The sequence below is a fragment of the Carassius auratus genome, unplaced genomic scaffold (genome assembly GCF_003368295.1).
Source record: "Carassius auratus strain Wakin unplaced genomic scaffold, ASM336829v1 scaf_tig00216984, whole genome shotgun sequence".
Taxonomy (NCBI): domain Eukaryota; kingdom Metazoa; phylum Chordata; class Actinopteri; order Cypriniformes; family Cyprinidae; genus Carassius; species Carassius auratus.
In genome coordinates this window covers 37,322-59,124 of record NW_020528836.1, presented here as the reverse complement: position 1 = coordinate 59,124, position 21,803 = coordinate 37,322, and the positions used below count along the sequence as shown (strand labels likewise).

Genomic DNA, 21,803 nt, shown 5'->3' with positions numbered 1-21,803 from the left:
CTATTATTTTTGTAAAAACAATGACTTTTTTCAGGATTTCAGAAGTTAACCGTGTAAAAGTATACACTGTCACTTTTGGCCAATTAGATGTATCCTAGCTGAATACATTTATTAATAAATTAAATTTATCAATTTATTTAACGGACCCCAAATATTCTAAACCAAACAGTAGGGTGCTTTATCTTCCCAAAATAAATAAATAATAATAATTTACTGACTCCAAACTTTTAAACCATTTCAGATTTTCTTTATTTGTTTTACTTTTTTGATTTCAAACCATGCTGATGAGCTTGAATAAATCATGGTGTGATGAGATCATTCATATCCCAGATGAAAGAAAGAGGAACTTCTTTCATCTTCTGTTGGTACACTTTGTCAAATCTCTCATTCTGTGCCACAGTGAAATAGTTCTTCCAGTCACCAACAGTTCCTGTTCAGAGTTAAGGTAGTAAGATTATATTCTAGTCAATAACTAAATTCAAGTTAATAACATTCAAATTACTTAATGGAAGAGATTAGGGAGAACATTTTCAAATGTTATCCTCATGTTTAGAACAGATGTAATACTTACATGCACATGAGAAAATATAACTATAAATACGCTGTAGGAATGACAGGATGGGTGGAAACACATTGAGAAAGTTTGGTTTATAAGAGTATATGAGTCAACCCAAAAATGAGCACACAGTTAAAGTATAATTATTAAGTTCACTACAAGTAAAAATTCTTGTCAATGTTATGAAATGAAGATTCTGTCATCATTTACTCCATCATGTTTTCCCCCACCTGTATAACTTTCATTATTTTTTCACAAAAGGTTAGAATCTGCAACCACCATTTACTTTCACTGTAAAGGCTGTCTGTAAATGATGACAGATTCACAATCACAAAACTTTGTTGGTTTTCTGATTTTTAATTGTATAATTTTATGATTTTACTTAATCTGTGTGCTTGAAACAGTGAGGTGTTATGTACCTTTCCTCAGAAATGTTCCCAGCTGGTGGTTCAGCAGGATGACAGGGATCTGCTGGTAATTGGCCTGAGGATTGTTCTTCATATTTTTGAAGGTACTGTGCTCAATAACGTCATTCAACTGCTGTGATGTCAAGTTCCTCTCCAAGAATGAAGCGATCCTTTCAACCACTGCCCGTAAGTCCTGCAAGCATGCAAGCATACAATTCTGGACTGATACTCTTTTTTTTTTCTCTTCTTTAATGCTTTTGAAAGAAGTCTTTATAACAAGGCTGCTTTTATTTTATCAGTAAATGCAGTAAAAACATTAAGGGTGTCCGCAGGTTTTATGAAAGTAAATTCAAGATGTCTTAAAACCAATTAAAAGAAGGAATTAAGGAATAAATATGTTAATTAAATGTAAATGTCTACATAATTGTATTAGCGGCACTTTAAAGTTTGAAAATAACTTTCAACAATTATTGAAATTCTATGTTATTTGACTAAATAATAAATAATAATAAATGTTGCCTTGGCAACAGAAACAAAATAAGTTTTATTTCAGTTAATTTTATTTCAACAAAAATAATTTCATGGTTTTAGTTTAAAAATTCTCAGAAAACAAAACATGACACCTTAATTTTGCCTCTCAAGTACATATTTGTATGGGAAAATGAGACAAAATGCATATATACCTAATCTGTATTTTCAATGTATACTTTCTGCTCTTATTTAATACAATTTAATTTGTGGAAAGGAAAACAAAAACTTAGTATACTTAGCTTAGTGTTTTTCCATAAACTGTAATACTTCTTTAGGATTCTTTGATGAATAGAAAGTTCAAAAGAATAGTAGCCTATCTAATTTAAATAAAAAATATTTTGTACAATTATAAAGGTTTTTACTATTGTTATTCAATTGAATGCATCCTTGCAGAATAAATGCATTTATTTCTTAAAACAATTCCTACTAACCCCAAACTTTTAAACGGTAGAGTACAGTTTATCTTATTTATCAAGAAAACAAGCAAACCAGTCAAACCTTAATCATCTCCTCATATGTAATGTACAAGAAGTTCATCTCGTCTTTGTGGGAGCACCAGCTCTTGACATGCTCAAACCAGCAATTACCAAAAACTGAAACACATGATATATGTTGAGTATTGCTGGTCAAACAGTTGCTTTGATTGAAATTACAACATAGATGAAAAGATTGTTTACCATTTCCTTCCATGAATTTCTCGAAAAATGTATCAAAGTCTTTTGGGGTCTCCAGCATATTTGCATATTTGTGAAAGTGAAAATAAGACACCAAAACATCCTTTGGATTCCTGGCCACATAGATGACCTATTAGTCATTAGGAAGAGTGAAGAGATCATGTAAACATTTGCAATACACTTAAGGAGACTGCACATGCAAAACTGCAAGAGAAGGCAGTGGTCATAATTATTCAGTACATGATTATTTCACTGAAGACATTCAGATGCAGTGGTGATAGAAACAAGCTCACCTTGCCCTTCTTTTGTTTCAGTCCAAGTGGCATGAATTTGTATGGAAGATGAGACACTCGAATCCTAGGGGAAGGGGCAGAAACAAACTGTTTCCTAGAATCTAAAAGTTCAATCCATGGTACTCGCTCAGAATTCAGCTGATTATTTGTCGCTGTAACATCACCCTTGACCTCTATTAGACTCAGGATTTGCTGCAACCAAATAGTCCCTGCAAAGATGATCAACAGAAGCAAGAACATGTTTACAAATGCGCTAATAAATTGCAAATAGGATGTCTTTTAAGATTACTAATTAAGATTTTTTTTAATTATGCCATACTCAGTTAGCATGGATTTACAGTTATAAATAAATAAATATACTTTACAGTATAAATCTAATGTTCATGTAGTGTTTGCTCACACTACGTTGAGAGCAGTTTATGAGAAATAAAAAATAATAGCAACTGTGGCTTGTTTATACTGTCTGAGTTTAAGCCAACACAAATACAGTTTCATAAACAGTAAGTTACAATTTTCTCGTCCAAAAAGTGAAGAGATGTTATGTTCTGTACTGCACTTTTACCTGTAGTATGTGGCTCCAATAGATCGCTTACCTGATTTGGGGTAAGTAATGACAAAGACATCCGAGTCTTGAATCTCAAAGTTCTGAACTTGATCCACCACCTCGGGAGAGTGGATTCCAGATATTAGGTTGAAGCCTCTAAGAGGGACCAGCTTATATTCAGGGGCCTCACCACTGCTCCGACTGAAACCCTCTGAGAGACCAAAAATGTAAATAAAGATACAAATTCAATTTAAAACATGTTACAAATTATATGTCAGTGTCTACATTCAAGTATTCACCAAGAGAATGTATAAAGCAAATATGAATTCATCAAAAAAAAAAAAAAAAAAAAAAAAGATATAAACAAACTAAACAATATTTACACATAAAATCTCTTAAGTGAATTAAAGGGCATACATATATTCATGGAAACCTTAGCATAAAGAATGTCCAGCATTTGACTGGGGTCAGGCAAGCTGCAATGTTATTTCGAGGGTTGCTCATATTACGGTAAGAACTACAGAGAACTGATTTGAATGAAAGTTCTCTTCCGGTGAACGCGATTTTTAGATTTTTTTTCAACACAGCCCAGTTTCACTAGAAAATGATACACAACAGTCCGTCACGGTCTGATGTTGAATTCCAAAATACAATTACTCCAATACCCATTATATTACAAAATAAGAGAACATATTGTTCAATATATAAATGTAAATCAAACAGACTCAAAGTGTTACGTTGTGTTTTCTCTCCCACAGACCACAAGTAGAGATAACGCTTAGCCTTCCTGTCAGCTTACCTTGTAATATTCATATTTATAATAAATGAGGGCCAAACTCCCTCATTTATAATAAAAAAAATAGTTCATTATTAGTTAATCTTAGATTAGTTCCATTGATTAATATTAACGGCACAACTTTTGGTTTTTATAACAAACGTGTCAATGTTTAAACTAACATTTACTAAGATTAATAAATAATTGAGTTGTTTTTTCATTGTTAGTGCATATTAATTAATGTAGTTAACTAAAATTACAACATGGAACCTTATTGTAAAGTCTATGAGGGAGGAATCAAGTGATGTAAAAAATAATGCATGTATCCAGATGGATTAAAATCCCATTGTTTTGGCAGCAGAAAGTGTTTATGTAAAAAAATTTTTTTACATTAAGCCAAATGATGGGTTTTAGTTCTAAACTATGGTGTGCTGCCTACCTGGTCAGTTCAACCATGCACTTACCTGCCATTTCTCTCTCTCTCTCTCACGGTTTCTCCTCTTGAGTGACTGTGAGATTCCGGTCTGTTTTGGGACTTGAAGCTTGTCTGCCCTGATTAAATCAGGAAGCTTATCTTAGCACATAACACATTTGATCATGAAACAGAGAAAGGAGGGGAGGATCTGTAAATGACTTGAATTTGGCCTGCAGTGTGGGAAAAAGGAGTGAGATGCTGATGGTTCAGATTTCCTCAGAAAGCATAAAGCTCACAAATATCTCTTGACCAATGATGGTGTCGAAAATGGAAACCATATGCATACAACTTTAATATAAAGACAAAACAAGCTGAGCATTCAATGAATCAGAATTTAAAGAGCTGAAGACTCACACACATTATAAAAAGTAATTATAACTGACTTATTGTGCAGCAAGTAAGATATAGTTCTATTTGTATTATTGTTTATTGACATTCATACAAAAATACAGTGTTTCACAGTCTGATAAAAGTAGCAGGAACTAGTAGATAAAACTGTAGTCAGCAGATGTGGACAATCCAATCAAGGGATTTTCTCAGCACATAGTGTCCTTGAGTTAAGAATACGGCTCTGAAAAACACACATGCCAAACAGATATCAAGCTGTAGCTCAAGAGTTTAACATAGACTATGCATATCAAATATCTAAATGCAGTTCATTATTTGAAATGAGCTATGAATTCCTTAAGCTGTAGCTCTTAATTACCCGTTTCTCTTCAGGTGTCAGCAGCCCTTCTACAGCGACCACTTGATACTGTCTGTGTTTTAGGCCACCGGAGAATTTGCGCATACGTCGTACCATGGCAGCTGCTGTATCCTGTGACAGCACTCTCCTCATTTCCTTGGGTGCACACCCCGGATCGAAGAGGAGCAGGCACAGGTTTCCATTTACTTTCTGTTCCATTCCTACGATTGAGCGACTGTGGCCTGATCATAAAGATAGGACAACATGTACATCATCTTATAAAGGTATTTCTATTTCTCTGAGGCTATACTAATCTGGAGTTTCAAGAGAGATAATAAATTCACTTGATTCTTATTAAAGTGCTGTGGTTTACAAGAGAAGTCTTGAAATACCTTGATGCTGGAGGTATATAGGTGGTAATGTCGTCTGCACTACTTTGGGTGGCAGTCTTGCACCCCTACTGGCAGAGTGTGAGAAATACTCCTTGACCCACTCAAAAAGTCTGGGATGCGTATCTCCTGGGCCAGTGGGCTTGTGAAAATCCACAATTCGGGCTCTAAAATTTTTAAAGAAAGTTAAGATGTGAAATTAATAATATTTAAGATATTTACATGATTTAGAATGTTTAGGGTTGGTACGATTTTTTTTTGTTTTTGGAAGAAGTCTCTTGCCAAGACTACATTTATTTGAATAAAATACTGTAAAAACAGTAATACTGCGTTTGTTTTGTTCTTTTTACAATTTAAATGAACTTTTCTGTTTTTGTACATTTTAAAATATAACTTATACCTGTGATAGCAAAGCTGAATTTTCAGCTGCTATTACTTCAGTCTTCAGAGTCACAACAAGATCCTTCAGAAATAATTCTAATATGCTGATTTGTTCCTCAACAAACATTTCTTATTATTATTAATGTTGTGCTGCTTAATATTTTTGAGAAAACCATATTATATATATATTAAAATATAAATTTCTGACCCCAAACTTTCGAACGGTAGTGTGTGTGTGTAAATGTAAACTTTGGGTTTCAATGCGTACTTCACATTAAGGGAGGTGAGAACTGCATAGATTTCTGTGGCTCCTATCCAAGCCCGTGTCCCCTGCAGTCGATGGTTGAAGTGAGAAGCACCCTGAGGATCTGCACCTTGACCCCACGCCTCTTCGATTAAGGCCTGCACCCTCGGAATGCTGGGAACTGAAACTGTTAGGGGAAATTATATGATGGGTACAGTTACAAGGACAATCAACATGGAGCCAAGACAATAACATGATGTAACTGATATTATACCAGGTAAAAGGTTATACTGCTCCATCCTGTGCAAAGATGAAAGAAGCATCTGGAAGTTTCTGTAGCCACATCCCCAACCTTTGTCCCCCTCCGATGAAGAGTAGTGATCAGTCTCAGCACAGAGCCACACATGAGCACAGTCAGAGGCGTCCTTCTGATAGTACCTACAGAGAGCTTCCACAAGTCCTGAAACGGAAAGGTTACGTTTAAGCCTTGAGCCGTTTTATTTATTTTCATCTACTACAGTTTTTTCCCCGCATCATTTAAAAATCAACAGCTATATAATTAAAATCCTAATAATAATAATAATGATAAAAATAATACATTATGAAGTCGTGGCCTAATGGTTAGAGGGTTGGACTCCCAATCGAAGGGTTGTGAGTTCTAGTCTCGGGCCGGACGGAATTGTGGGTGGGGGGAGTGCATGAACAGCTCTCTCTCCACCTTCAATACCACGACTTAGGTGCCCTTGAGCAAGGCATCGAACCCCCAACTGCTCCCCGGGCGCCGCAGCATAAATGGCTGCCCACTAATCCGGGTGTGTGCTCACAGTGTGTGTGTGTGTGTGTGTGTGTTCACTGCTCTGTGTGTGTGCATTTCGGATGGGTTAAATGCAGAGCACAAATTCTGAGTATGGGTCACCATACTTGGCTGAAAGTCACTTCACTTAATTACTATTACACATTATTAATTAATAGTATTAAACTCATTAAAATATAAATGTATAATTAAACATATATTGATAAAAAATATATACACACACACACTACAGTTGTAAAAAAATGTTCAGGTCAGTAAGATTTGTTTTTCAAAGAAATGAATGCCTTTGTTCAGTAAGGACACATTAAATTGATCAATAATTATTTAAAAAAACTTACAGAAAAAGTATCTAGAAATTTGTATTATCTATCAAATAATTCAATACAAAATATTAAGAATCACAACTGTTCTTAACATTTATAATACGATTAAGAAAATAACTGAATAGATTTTCAGTCTTATAATTCACCAGTTGGACCAAATATGTAAAGATAATTGGTGTAGCTCTATGATGCACTCTCCATCAGACCTGATGTTTTGCTTCTGCCATCATCCATCCCAGAGGCCAGAGATTCAAGCATCTCTGCTTTTTTCCTGTGGAACTCTGCAGGAACCATCTGACCGCGCGAGACAGCCCTCTCCATTGTCCTCTCCATTTGCTTGCGATAACCACCACTGTTATCAAGCCCAAACTGCTTCTGAATATGAAATAAAAACACTTTTGTAGTGGCTTGATACAATGGTGAATAAATTAGGACAATTTTCACCTTTAAGGTGAACATTTTTTTGAAATTTCACAGTGACATTTTCTTTAGCTAACCTGGAGCTTCTTAAAGTCCTCTGCTTCCCGTCTAGTCTCAGCCTCCCTCCACTTTTGCTCCTCTTCCTCCTGAAGCTTCCTGGCCAGAGTCAGGTCTTCAGATGAATAACCTCAAAACACCCAAACCAAATGAATATAAAATCATATGTTTTAAGAAACCACAAGTTTTGTTGCACCAATAGCTACAACAGATTTCATGTTGATTAATTTATATTTTCTTGATGCACTTTACTCGTAAACAGAACCCACACAACATCTTGATTTCTACATTTAAATGTACCTAACAAACAATTCCAGAAAAAAGTTAATCTGCAGTTGCATACTTATTAATATACACATACCTGTTGCAGATGCTGAGCCATTTTCCAGGTGTAGCTCAACATGTTCTTGAAGGGAGGAGCTGCTGGTGCAGCTCAGAGCACACATCGGACACTCATAGTGCATCACAGCTGGAGATCCCAAAAATACAGGTATAGTTTAGTTTGACCTATTCACTTACTCAGAACTGCCAAATCAGCCACCTTACTAACTGACCTGATCTACCATTGCTTGTAGAAGATGCTTCTTTTGAAGTGCCAGCCCCAGGACCGGCCCCTTAAGAGGACAAACCATATCAAACATCAATCATAGACAGCTGATGATAAAAAGAGTGTAAAATGACCACTTAAAATGACAAAACATACATATATATACTTGCAACAGTGATATTTATGTTTTAAGGGAAGACACCTTCAGTTGCATCTTGGTCCTGTAGATGAAGCTCAACATGCTCCTGCAGAATAAAGCAATCTTTGCAGACCAAACTGCACATAGGACATGAAAAGCATTTTTCTGAAATACACAAAGAGAAACTATTAGTCATACCGCTTCATTTAAATCAGTTTTATTTTGTAAAGTTAAGAGCACCTTTAATAGGTGAGGACAAGCGCTTCTGCTTTGATTTCCGGCGGCCATCTTTCCTCTCCCTGCTTGCATTGTTGCTGGATGTTGGTGTAGTTCTGACAAGTTTTATTGCACCACTCGCTGTGGCTGCTGCAGGTGGTGAACTTTTCAAACTAGTTGAGGTTTCCTGAGAAAGACAGGTCCCTGTAATCGAGGAGGTCATCCCATTTACCGGAGATGGCGACTGAGGTGAGGCTTGAGAAACAGTTTCCATATTTTTCACATTTACATTGGATGTCTTTGTAGAACTGGGTCTTTGAGCAGTGCAGTCATTTGAGTTTTTCTGCCCACTGTCAACCACTGTTGTTTTTGTGTCCTGGCTGTCTTTATCTATGTGTGCGGTGTTGATGTGGAAGCTCATCTCGTCGTATGAAACACCAGACAAAGAGCAGAACGGGCAGGCCATCACATTCTCCATGTGACTCAGGAAGAGATGGGTTTTCATCTCTGCCTCAGATGGGAGCTCTTCACAGCAGATGTCACACACAGGCATTGTCACAAGGCTGGATGAAACAAAAGGACAAATTAATCATGATAGTAATCAAAATGACCCTGAAAGCTTCTCACACTGTTCGAAGGATATCTGATATTCATTTAATCTGATTTTTGTACCAATAGTACCAACAGACCTCTCACAATGATTTTAACATACCTTAATGTGATATGAATGCTTGTGGATTTAATCATACTGCCTTAAAATTACAATAAAATCTAAGGATTTATGACAGAAATATATTAAATATATTACACAATAATATGTAATATAATATTAACCATACTTGATATGATACTTGAAACATTAGTGGACCAAAAAGAGAAATATGGCAAACATTTGTTAATATTTCATATTATTTGCAATGTACCCATTTGGAATGTTTTAAAAAATAAAAGCCATCATACATTTCAAAAAGGAAATCATACATTTCTACATATATTACTATTATATAATAAAATTTTATATAATAATAATTATAACTATTTATATATATATATATATATATATATATATATATATATATATATATATATATATATATATATATATATATATATATATATATATATATATATATATACACATACATACATACATACATACATACTAGGGATGTCAACGATTAATCGATGATCGATTAATTGTCGATAAGAGATGCAATCGATTAAGGCTGTCGATGGTCGGTTAACCGATTCAATGTTGGGCTGCGTGCGGCTCATGCGCACTCAACACGTGCGAGCGGCTGTGAGTGACGGTGACGATATATAAAAGCATCATCATTCATTCACAATGTACAAATTAAGCTTTTAATGTGATTTAAACTTTAAAGAACATTAAAATAGAAACAACATAAAAGTTCTTCAACATTAAATGCAATAGAAATGTAGTTACTAATCATTTCATCAGATAACTGTTTTATGTCGTGCGCTTTGCAGGGCTGCGGGACACAGTGACAGGACAGGTAGTCTATTCATTCCTACAACTTGTTAATTCATTCCTACGAATTATTAATGTGGCAATTGTCCATGTTTCATTAATTTTGTTCCCTAAATAACCCATGATTTAAGTGAAATAAGGGAACAAATTAATAAATCGAACGAATTCTTAATTCATGAAATCTTTAATTTCCCTTCCCATGTTTACCACAGTAAGAGATGCGAAAACAGTTATTAAAAGCGAAAGATAATAAAATAAACCTGGGAAATTAGAGGGTTAGACTATGAAGATTTAGGAAAAGAAACGATGCCTAAATATACTTTTTGTGGAAATTCGTGACCAACCGGCAAACCAGAACAAAGCTGCGTAAATGAAGACTATGGGGTCCAAAAGCATGGTCGCAATCTAACATTTTCCAGTTAACCTATTATTCCTCTAATAAACAAAGCTTTTATACCACACTTGTCATAATCAGATCTTATAATTTCTAAATAAATAATTTCTGGATTCAAAACAGCGATTAATAGGCGCTGTGACCGACACATTCCTGGAGCATTCACTGCTGTCACTAAACGGTGACGCCGAGCATCGTTCACAAGTTTCTGCATGGACCTGACTAGGGCACAGGTGCTAAGCCCTGGGACAAAATGGGACGCTTTAAGGAAAATTTATAGCCTACTAAGTAATAGGCCCAACATAAAAATAACAATTTGTTTTCATGTTTTTTTTTTTTTAAATAGGCTATGCGAAATATATCCGACTTAAATAGGCTAATTAAGATTAACGGATTTAAAACAGAAGTGTGGGCGCTCCATAAGTTCACACACACAAAAAAAAAAAAAAAGGATGACAACGCATTCTGTTTGTTTGCTTTATTTTACAAGAGCACAAATCTTCTGTTTTTATTGTGAGTGTGCACAAATGAAAGTAAACACTTTTGCGGAAAATATATATATTTTTTAATGTCTCAGCTGTTTCGACCGCCCCAGAGCCTGCTGCACACGTATATTCTAGCGATTCAAACTTACATCGCAGTCTGTTCATTATCAAAATAAAATGTCAACTAAACATTAAAAGGTTACACTGTTCAGTTTAAATAGACCGTAGTATACCGGTCCACTCTGCTGTTATGCCAAGGACGTTTTTGCTCATATGAAGAGGATCATCTTTTCCGTCTATATGCGAATGCGTGTTAAGTACAAGCCTAGTTTACATTATAAATAATAGTTTAACATTCAAATACATTGCGAATATGGAAACATTTCGATTTGTGCCGAATGAGACATGAGCAATAACCTCCAAATAAATCTAGCCAAAGCCCCCGCTCGCTCATCTTCGTCTGCACGCATGCACTGTCACGATCTAATGCGCTGTATGCCGGATTTTTAAAAATCTGACATTTTCTAGGACAGAATCCAGCAGGATCAAATTAATGTGAGCAACTGTGTTTTGGTGCAGCAGCGCCGATGTAGTTCACTTAATGTGCAGCGCAGTCACACGCGCTCCACATTTCGGATAATTTTATACAATAATGTCAATTGAAAACATTGCAATTGTGCTTTAAAATACAACAACGAGCACCACAAAACCATTTAAAGAGGCGCATTCAGCGTTCTCCGTGCGGGATTGGAAACTGTCAACAAAGTAAAATGACCTCAAAAGTATGGCGCGCTCTCTTCATTTTATCAAATGATCATAATCGCATCTATTCATTTTATAATCCTGCTACTAGCATTTTATTCAGACTAAAACCTCTTTAATTCAAGTGAGAAAGCGTTTTGTGTGTGTGTGTGTGTGGCTTTTGCACATCCTGTCATACCGCTGACTGCGTGCCTGCAATAGACGCATTTTGCAGTATTATGGTTAACGATTAATCGATTAATTGATCGTTAATTTAAACGATGATCGATCATGGAAATAATCGAAATTTGACATCCCTAATACATACACACACACACACACATTAGTGTGAATGAAATAAACTTAAATATGGGTAAACCTTTGTATATGTTTTAATATAAATATTATAAATAATAATAATACATGTAATTTTACTCCTGTGTAATGTTGGTTTATAGAGTTCATAATCGTGACAGGCCTTAACTAAAAGTATTTGTAGTAACGTTAATTATGATATGTTACCTGATAAACACTGATAACCGTTGTACACAGTGGTGATGGACGCGTTTTTGTTTTGAATGCATTTAAAACGTCTTTATGAATTGATCATAAAACTCAGACGTGGCTATTTAGCCGTAGTTAACTTGAAATCTGGATTTGATCAAGACGTGACAGTGAATCGATTCTGTCAACATATACAACATTTAAAAGTCTTCTTCCACGGACTTCATGCACAACAACAAAAAATCAGTTTGATACAATGTCGAAATCGACATGTATATGCAACGTACCTGTTCAGAGGTAGATATATATGTTGTTTTGAGCAACAACCCGTTTCACTTTCCATTTATTATGATTGAATGAGGCCGCTCCTGAAAACCGGAAACAGCAGCGGACGTGACGTACCTCTCCAGCGAACGCCATATTGCCCTCAGCTGGAGGAACACGGGAGGGTCTTGAGAGAAATTTAAAAACACACGGCCAGTGTTTTCCTCTCCGATCTACGAGCAATGGGTGAGATTCATACACCAACTTAGATTTGAAAGTATTTTCTTTTCAGGAAGTGAATGAGGCAGCATGGTGCTTTGATAGAGTAGTTACCATTTTGACGTTTAATCCAAGCTAGCATAACACTGTTAGCATGCTAGCACAGAGAAGCTGAGTTACAGTTTAGGATGAAAGTGAAAAATCTAAATGATTGAAGAGATTATAAACCTTTAACGTACAGTGTTTTAGTGTATTTATATAACTGATTTGATTTTGGGATCCATATGGTCTTGGTTCCAGCTGTCCAGCTATTGCACACAACATATGAATAATAATAATAATAATAATAATAATAATAATAATAATGATGATGAGGTATATAATCATTTGTGTAGACATTAAGATTAAGCTTCTTACACTTGTATATTTAGAGCTTTGATTGTTTATGGAGTATGTGATATATTGTCTTTGGAAAACAGTCCAGTCCTCCACCATCATACAACACAAAACCTGCTGATCCGATTAAAAACAGTGTGTGTAAACTGAGTGTTTAGAAGCTAGAGATGACGTCGACGTATGTTTTGAATCTTAAATGTTATGTTCCTTCAAAAAAAAAAAAACACTTTTGTCATTATTTATTTGCCCTCATGTTGTTCTCTGTTTGTTTTTATTTCTTCTGTGGAATGTTGGGACTGACAGCACTAGTAATCATTTATTTTTAATGCATATATTTTTTTTCTTTATACATTGAACCTAAAACGTTGACTCAGACCTCCCTTTTGCATAATGTCTCATTTTGTAGTTTACTGAATAAAGAAATTAAAATAACTACTCATTGGTTTTTAAAATCTGTTTAGCAAACCTTTTACTACAAAGAAACTGAAATGAAGGTAGATTTTTTTCTAACTATGCAACATTAAAAATGTGTACCTTTTTTATATTTCAATGCAATCTAATAAAAAAAATTAAAGAAAACAACTAAATTAAAATTTAAGATATGCATGACATGTTTTTCTGCCCTATATTTTCATATTTGTTCCCCCATGTCTTGTAAAATAGTATGGTGGGCCAAAGTAAAGGTTATCGTGGGCCAACTTTGGCCTGCTGGCTTGGCCATCTCTGCATAAATGTTTCTGATTCTGTATTGGTGATTCACTAACTTGCTTAAAAGACTCTTCATTATGTGCAAGATACCGTACATAAAAAGTCCTTAACCAAAGATACAGGTAATAACAGACAAAAGCTGCCGTTAAAATATTTAGTTCTGAACCATGTTTGATATGAAAATGAGCTGAACAACAAAAACGTTAACTATATAATGAAGGAAGTTCAGCATGCAAAGTGTCATTTAGCTCTTAGTGCTGTCACACAGGAAATGCTAGTATTAACAAGCATAATTGCTTTCACATAAACCATTCCTTTTGTCTCAACTTGCTGTTTGGCTCAAATTATGAGGAGAATTGCAAACTGACTCGACCAGTTATGATTCTTGTCTGTATTGCTATAGGCTTAACCAATAACTCACAAAGTTGATATGCTGAATAGACAACAGAAATTGAGTATCACAATGCACATCTGACCACATTTCTTTCTCTGATCTAAAGACGCAATGGCAAGCCCAGGCAAAGAAAATTATCGAATGAAGAGCTACAAGAATAAAGCCCTGAACCCCCAGGAAATGCGGAGACGGAGAGAGGAGGATGGCATACAGCTTCGTAAACAGAAGAGGGAGGAGCAGGTTTGTCAACATTTTTTTCCCTTATTATACAAGCAAATTAAATTACAGTTTTGCTCATGAAGGATTGATTTTATATGGAATAAAAGTGTATATTTTGGAGGGTTGTAAGACCAGATTTGCTTTTATAAGGTTTGTGTACAGAAGTAACTTATTTATGAAAGTACATTTTTCCTCTCTTTCCTCAGCTATTCAAGAGGAGGAATGTGTGTCTGCCACCTGGTGATGAGTCCATGCTTGAATGCCCCATTCAGGACCCTGATATCAGCTCCACTGTACCTGTATCAGGTGTAAGTAATCTAGTCAGCAGACAAACAGATAATATACAGATGACTGGATAGTAGATTTACAGATAACAGACATGGGGCTTGGTTATTAGTCCTGCATCATTTTAAGCATATTGAATTTCCTATATAGGATTCTAACATGTAAAACTAGCACAGTTGTACATGTTTTGTAGTGCAGAAGCATGCTATAGAATTTGTTTAACATGAATTTCAGCATTATATCAATATAAAGTACCGTATTTTCCAGACTATAAGTCACACTTTTTTTCATAGTTTGGCTGGTCCTGCGACTTATAGTCAGGTGCAACTTATTTATCAAAATTAATTTGACATGAACCGAGAGAAATGAACCAAGAGATATGAACCAATAGAAAAAATTACTGTCTACAGTCGTGAGAGAGCGCTCTGTGCTGCTCAGTGCTCCTGTAGACTACACTGAAGACATAGAGTGCCCTCTCGTGGCTGTAGACGGTAATGTTTTCTCTTGGTTCTTAGTTCTAAATAAATGTGACTTTTAGTCCAGTGTGACTTATGTTTTTTTCCTCATCATGATGTATTTTTGGACTGATGCGACTTATACTCAGGTGTGACTTATAGTCCAAAAAATACGGTATATATAAATTAACAAATTATGCACTCAAAGGAAGCATTTGTTTGTTTAAAAATACAGTAAAACAGCAATATTGCAAAATATTACAGTTAAAAAATTAAGTTTTATATTTTTATATATTTTACAACTTTTTATTTCTATAAATTTTACAGTTTGTTTTTTTTCCCCAGCAGATATTACTCCCATCTTCAATGTCACTCGAACCTTCAGAACTCATTCTAATATGTTGAATGGCTCCTCAAGAAACATTTCTTATTATCGATGCTTAAAACAGCTGAATATTTTTGTAGAAACCTTGATACAATTTTTATGATTCTTTGAAAAATACATCTTGTATAATAATTGTGTGAATCTGCAGGAAGGAGTTATAACCCAAGACATGATTCAGATGATCTTCTCTGAGGATCCAGACCAGCAGCTCATAGCCACTCAGAAGTTTAGAAAGTTGCTCTCTAAAGGTTGGTACCTTATTCCTGTGTCTCATAGACTCAAGGATGACAGTTGTTTAAATATAAGATTAAGATGTTATTCATTTGTCTCAGAGCCCAATCCTCCCATTGATGAGGTGATCAACACAACTGGTGTCGTCAACCGGTTTGTTGAATTCCTAAAAAGGAGTGATAATTGGACTCTGCAAGTAAGTACATTTCATAGAACAAGCCTTGCAAAAGCTAAATTGCCATTACAGCCAAGTTTAAAGATGCTATTTTTGCTCGTTTTGACCAGTTTGAAGCTGCCTGGGCCCTGACCAACATTGCTTCAGGAACCTTCCAACACACCAAGGTGGTCATTGAGATGGGGGCTGTGCCTATCTTCATAGAGCTGCTCAACTCCGAGTATGAAGATGTACAAGAGCAGGTGATTTTTGCAGACTCTAACCTGGTTCATGCCATTCAGCCAATAGATGGTTTATCAGGACTTAACAGCACCATGATGATGATCAGTTGTGTATAACTGTTTTTGCAGGCAGTGTGGGCGTTAGGAAATATTGCCGGGGATAATGCAGAGTGCAGAGACTATGTCCTGAACTGTAGCATCTTGCCCTCTCTTCAGCAGTAAGTGTCTTCTACTGATCACAACTCCATGATTGCACTTTTTGCTGTTTTTAAGGGAAGTCTATAACACCTGGTGAAAGCTATCTAGTATCTCTATGGTGCAGGTCACTATATCTTTGCTGAACTTCAGTAATAATCCTGATATGCTGATTTGGTGCTTAAAGGTATAGTTCACCCAAAAAGAAAAAAATTCTGGCTTCATTTACTCACCCGCATGTCGTTCCACACCTGTATGAGTTGCTTTCTTATGTTGCACATATTAGAAATATGAAGATATTTTGAAGATTGCTGGTAATCAAACAGTTGGTGGTTCCCATTGACTATGGTGAACTATTGCTTTTAAGAAACATTTCTTATAATAAATATTGAAAACGGTTGTGTTGCCCTAAGCAATAGTTCACCCAAAAATGAAAATTACCCTTTAAAGCATCTTAGGTGTATGACTTTCCTCTTTCAGATGAAAACAATCAGAGTTATATTAAAAATGTCCCAGCTCTTCCAAGCTTATAATGGCAGTGAATGGGTGTTATTTTTAAATCATCCAAAAGAAGTTCAATAAAGTGCATCCATCCATCATAAAAAGTATCCCACATTGCTTCAGGGGATAAGTAAAGGCCTCCTGAAGCAGAGTGAATTATAAAGAAAAATATTAATATTTAAACCTTAATCTCAAGCTTTATTATATATGACATGCTACCTGGCCTGACTAGGTGATTATGTCTAGGTTGCTTTAAGATCCATTTTAAGTTTTTTTTTAATTATATGGATTATAAAGTGGTACAAAATTAATTAAATCTCTTTTTGTTCAAGGAATTTAAATCTAATTGGTAGAAGCCTTATGATTAGGAGCTTTATCCTTCTAAGAACAGCTAACGTTGAATAAATCTCAAATGGCGCACTTCATGTTGACTTTTAGTCTCGTTGACTTAAATTGCGCTTGCTCGCTGATTCTACGAGTCCATAGGCCGCCCCATTCAGCATTTTAATGCTTTGAAGTGTGCTCAGCAGCACCCCCTTTGTACCCTTGAAGCGGCCTTCCTTGAAGCCCGCATAGATGCAGGCTCCGCACACTTTAACTACCCAGGAATCCTAGCGAAATGCCAATCAGACAACGGATGGTAGGAGATTTTGCTCAAGAGCAATTGGTGACATGGCTGAGAAGAAAATATTTAAGTGTAGATATCAATACGGTTTTTATGACATAGGTGTAGATTTTACCAGTTGCTACCTACAGTTTATACAAACAGTATGGTCATCGACCAGTGGTTGATATCTCAAACATAATAATAACGCATATAATAATACGATCACGTTATGATTCATTAAATAAATAGAACCGAATGTCAGGGCTTTACTGAGTCATATGTAAACCTAGTATGTATATTTAAACTTGTAAATTCATCTAAAACTCACGCACATGTTTATTATGTGTTAAAATTGTAATCTTAGTTCTAATGGAACATTATGTATTATTACAAACTGTATACATTATTTAAATAAGCATGTATATATTGTCTAATGCCCAGGTGGCATAAGCAAAAGCAACCAGACCAGACCGTTATTTCCGGCGTGACGATCGAGTCTGTCCCAAAAATACCTCACAATGCACCCTCGTGGACTCGTGCCAAGGGTCCTATAGGTCAGCACTACATGACGTCACCAAAGTGTGGACTCTGAGGAAGTGCACAAGTCCGGAGTGTGCCATTTTGGACAGGACCTATATTTCACTATGCTATAGCATTTTTCTTCTATAGTGTGTCTGTTGTAAAAGACTTTACCTCCATCTAGTGGTATGATTACATAGCGCATCAGTTTATTTCTTCCCTTGTCTTTCCAGGTTGCTTGCAAAATCAAACCGGCTCACTACCACCCGGAACGCTGTGTGGGCGCTATCCAACTTGTGCAGAGGAAAAAATCCACCTCCGGACTTTGCAAAGGTGAGTTTGCAAACCAGTTCTGCATAACCCACATTCCAGTTGCCTAGTTATCAAATTTCAGTGATGCACACAAACACCCTCGCTTTGTGAAAACCAGTGTTTTCTCCTTATAAACATGATACGAATACTTGATCAAACAACTGTTGTTTCTTTACAGGTGTCACCGTGTCTGAGCGTGCTCTCCAGATTGCTCTTCAGCAGTGATCCTGATGTTCTGGCAGATGCCTGCTGGGCACTTTCATACCTGTCTGATGGACCCAATGACAAAATCCAGACAGTTATTGACTCAGGCGTGTGCCGCAGGCTGGTGGAGTTGCTCATGTGAGAACCAGACATGCTGACTCATGCAGTCAACAATGTGATCTATTTTATCACTGACTTAAATAACCTCCATGTATTGTCCATTCACAGGCACAGCGATTACAAGGTGGTGTCCCCTGCACTGAGAGCAGTGGGGAACATTGTAACAGGAGACGATATTCAGACCCAGGTAGTGTAGCTTTTGTTTATCATATGCTGAGTTGTTTGCAGTATCATAAGAGTGCAGTTTTCTGATCTGTTGTGCTGCTCTGTTGTTCGCCAGGTGATTCTGAACTGCTCCGCTCTGCCCTGCCTGCTCCATTTACTTAGCAGTCCGAAAGAATCTGTCAAAAAAGAGGCCTGCTGGACCGTCTCCAATATCACCGCTGGGAACAGAGTGCAAATCCAGGTACTTCAGACTGACTGAGACACTGTAAGATTATGATACCATATATGTTGTGTCTGAACAGCCATTGCTTGATGCTTTTTCTGTTGTAGACGGTAATCGATGCCAACATATTCCCAGTGCTAATCGAGATACTGCAGAAAGCTGAGTTCCGTACCAGGAAGGAGGCCGCGTGGGCAATAACCAATGCCACCTCTGGAGGCACACCAGAGCAGATAAGGTGCTCTTTTTTTTTTTTGCATTGGTTTTTACCTAAATCTAAGATTTTTTTGGATAGAGGCTCTTTGCATTACTGCAAATCCTCTGAGAATCTTGTTTTCCTTATGTTGTTAACTTTTTCCATTTAACTTTATTCTGGGGTACAATTTTGCTGATAGACAGTATTTGATGTAAATGTGCTTTACACACAGGTACTTAGTTTCTCTCAACACCATAAAGCCCATGTGTGACCTGCTGACGGTGATGGACTCCAAGATTGTGCAGGTGGCTCTAAACGGCCTGGAGAACATCCTCAGACTGGGAGAACAGGAGTCTAAGCAGAATGGATCGGGCATCAATCCTTACTGCGCTCTCATAGAAGAGGCTTATGGTAGGCACCTCGTACCTTGCATCACCTCATGTTGATGTCATTTTTGATTTCCCGCTCTGGAAAATCAATTCTCCTTGGAATTTTTGTAGTCATTTATAAATATTTCTAGTTACAGTCAGCCCTGAAATATTTGATTTGTTCAAAGTTGCTCATTTGTCAGCAATTCTATCTCAATCCTAATATATTAGTCTCTAACAATTAGGCGTTATATTATTTTTCAATTGGTTTTCACAATTTCTGATTAGTCTTATACTAATAGTCTGAGTAGTATTCATTAAAAATAACATCATTATTATTATAAGATTTGATTTTGCTGATGCTGTTTTTTTTTTTTTTTATTATCTGAATTGTCATATGTTTTCCTTTCATGCAGACTGTGTTTGTCATGCTGTTTGTTCATATGTTTATAGAATTGTTTTACTGATATTCCCACACAGGCTTGGACAAGATTGAGTTCCTGCAGAGCCATGAGAACCAGGAGATTTACCAGAAGGCCTTTGACCTGATCGAGCACTACTTTGGGGCCGAGGAGGAGGATGCAAGCATCGTTCCGCAGGTGGATCAGAATCAGGGCCAGTACATTTTCCAGCAGTCTGAAGGACCGATGGAAGGCTTCCAGCTCTAATCCGTATCCCTCTGCTACTGGCCAAGCTTCAGGTCTTGCTTCCTCCATCCTGCCTGGTGTCTCCTCTCCCTACTTCTCTGCAGCGCAGGACCTCAGCTCCAGCCTCGCTTCAAGACACAGAGGCCCGTACACGCTACTCACAGCAGAGATGACGCCAAACCCTACCCACTAAATCTTCCATTTCCATCTTGCCCATATCCCAAGCTCCATTATCAAGAGAGAAAATCTGTGAGATGGGCTGAGGAGAGCAAAGCTTAGAGTAGTTTAAGTCCTGTTGAGACTTAGAAAAAGCATCTTGCTTTTGTTGTTGTTGTTGATGTTATTATTTTGATTATAAGACATTGGCACTGGTCTCCTGTAAAGTAAACTCCATATCCCCTGAGAAATGTGAAACTACCTCTTCAATCAGAAAACAAAGTGTGTGAAAAACACCCAGCCTTTAGTTCTGACAGTTCTTTTCTTTTGTGAAGTAAATGCTTCTATGCAAACAAATATGTATTTTCGGCGTGACAGAAATAACATGACCAGACAAAGTAACCAATGTATTTGCATTGGATGAATTCCCTCACTTTGTGTGCCAGCGCACTCACTGTTCATGTCATGCCATGTTTGTCCAAAATGCATCCTGAGGGCATATCATGCCTAGTTACACTATTTATTCTGGCATTTTGTTAAATATCAACAAACTGCTGACCTTGGAGATTTAGAGTCGTATTTATTGTGCTTTTTAGAAGGGAACGGTCTGTGGGGTCTTGCTGTTCAGAGACCAGCACATGGCCTGCTTTCTCTTGAGCACCCTCTTTGCAAATGCTATCAAAGCGTTAAAAGCATTGCATGCAATTATTTAAGTGTGGTCATGTGATCACTAAGATAGTTGTTTGTATGTATGCATATCATTGGGTTGTCTCTGATCTCACCTGGAAGGTGTTTCTTTTTGCTCTGTCTGGCTTTGATTTATTTAATGTTCACATGTTAGATTTTGAAAAATGTGTATATTATATATACATTGAGGGAAGAAGGAGGATGTTTTTCTGTGAAATGGTCTTGGTGTACAGTGAAATACTAATGTAAGGAAAATGTCGTTCACAACTTTCTTCATTCAAAGAGCTTTTCCTCATATGGTCCCTCCCCACAAGCGCTCAGATTTCCTCAGCTAAGGAACTTATGTTCTAATTCTTGTAATGATATATCCTTTTTTTAACATTCTTCATATGAATTTACTTAGTAAGATTGCCTTAGTAATGAAACTTGTCTGGCAAAAAGTTCCTCTCTGTTTTCTGTTTTTGATGTAATTATTTACAGTTCTGCCCATAAATGACTTGAATCCATTTTCCTGTGATTGATCCAAATAAGAGTCATAGTAATGGAAATTCAATATATTAACAAAGGAAAACAAATTGTAAGATTGTAAAATGAAATTTTATCAAGCACATTCGATTGTGTATAGTTTTGTACAATTTCTCATGTTTGTACAATGGTTTCTAAGTTGGGGGGGGGTTCTCGCATCAAGAAAAGAACGTGTTTTAAGTTATCATTGGTACAAACCTGCAGTATAGAGGAGATCAATGCTTTCCTCGAGGACAAATGTTGATATTGTGTGAAATGATGTAGACAAATAAACAGACAAATAAAACGTTCTGTTACACAATTAAATACGTTTACTGTGATTTAATTGGTTCTTGTTAATGTC

The 21,803-nt window shown here is 36.4% G+C and overlaps 3 protein-coding genes across 5 annotated transcripts; 1 reads left to right on the top strand and 2 right to left on the bottom strand.

Annotated features, from left to right (window-relative positions):
• Nucleotides 1-225: 225 nt before the first annotated feature.
• Nucleotides 226-4,337, bottom strand: LOC113099631 (amine sulfotransferase-like). The gene is made up of 7 exons (XM_026264508.1): nt 4,245-4,337; nt 3,055-3,216; nt 2,462-2,670; nt 2,172-2,298; nt 1,993-2,087; nt 976-1,156; nt 226-430 (listed from the first exon to the last, which is right to left on the bottom strand). Exons 1-7 carry the CDS (start codon nt 4,249-4,251, stop codon nt 300-302), a joined length of 912 nt encoding a protein of 303 aa, XP_026120293.1. The 5' UTR covers nt 4,252-4,337; the 3' UTR covers nt 226-299.
• Nucleotides 4,338-4,663: 326 nt separating this feature from the next.
• On the bottom strand, nt 4,664-12,511 carry LOC113099640 (ubiquitin carboxyl-terminal hydrolase ZUFSP-like). 3 transcript variants are annotated; one of them, XM_026264520.1, is made up of 12 exons: nt 12,374-12,511; nt 8,495-9,033; nt 8,318-8,419; nt 8,123-8,182; nt 7,930-8,037; nt 7,589-7,698; nt 7,298-7,466; nt 6,229-6,414; nt 5,979-6,141; nt 5,333-5,496; nt 4,962-5,182; nt 4,664-4,826 (listed from the first exon to the last, which is right to left on the bottom strand). In XM_026264520.1, the coding sequence occupies exons 1-12, from the start codon at nt 12,427-12,429 to the stop codon at nt 4,779-4,781; spliced, it is 1,926 nt and encodes a 641-aa protein (XP_026120305.1). In that variant the 5' UTR covers nt 12,430-12,511; the 3' UTR covers nt 4,664-4,778. The 3 variants fall into 3 exon arrangements, with proteins under 3 accessions (XP_026120305.1, XP_026120306.1, XP_026120307.1); XM_026264521.1 differs by having other exon boundaries at nt 8,132-8,182; XM_026264522.1 differs by having other exon boundaries at nt 8,495-9,043; nt 12,374-12,455.
• Nucleotides 12,484-21,766, top strand: LOC113099641 (importin subunit alpha-6). The gene is made up of 14 exons (XM_026264523.1): nt 12,484-12,596; nt 14,174-14,307; nt 14,493-14,594; nt 15,560-15,659; nt 15,744-15,838; nt 15,928-16,059; nt 16,168-16,256; nt 18,094-18,193; nt 18,351-18,514; nt 18,605-18,683; nt 18,777-18,902; nt 18,992-19,119; nt 19,310-19,488; nt 19,926-21,766. Exons 1-14 carry the CDS (start codon nt 12,593-12,595, stop codon nt 20,111-20,113), a joined length of 1,620 nt encoding a protein of 539 aa, XP_026120308.1. The 5' UTR covers nt 12,484-12,592; the 3' UTR covers nt 20,114-21,766.
• The last annotated feature ends 37 nt before the right edge of the window (nt 21,767-21,803 follow it).

Bases quoted from the DNA above. Each gene is read 5' to 3' on its own strand.
- LOC113099631 (XM_026264508.1), bottom strand. The intron at 2,299-2,461 runs GTGAGCTTGTTT...AATGACTAATAG, and splicing joins TGAAACAAAAGAAGGGCAAG to GTCATCTATGTGGCCAGGAA. The intron at 2,088-2,171 runs GTAAACAATCTT...CATGTGTTTCAG, and splicing joins GAAATTCATGGAAGGAAATG to TTTTTGGTAATTGCTGGTTT.
- LOC113099640 (XM_026264520.1), bottom strand. From the start codon at position 12,429: ATGGAAAGTGAAACGGGTTGTTGCTCAAAACAACATATATATCTACCT. The intron at 8,420-8,494 runs GTGCTCTTAACT...TGTGTATTTCAG, and splicing joins CTTGTCCTCACCTATTAAAG to AAAAATGCTTTTCATGTCCT. The intron at 4,827-4,961 runs GTAATTAAGAGC...TGTGTTTTTCAG, and splicing joins TGACACCTGAAGAGAAACGG to AGCCGTATTCTTAACTCAAG.
- LOC113099641 (XM_026264523.1), top strand. The intron at 15,839-15,927 runs GTAAGTACATTT...CGTTTTGACCAG, and splicing joins GTGATAATTGGACTCTGCAA to TTTGAAGCTGCCTGGGCCCT. The intron at 16,257-18,093 runs GTAAGTGTCTTC...TTGTCTTTCCAG, and splicing joins ATCTTGCCCTCTCTTCAGCA to GTTGCTTGCAAAATCAAACC.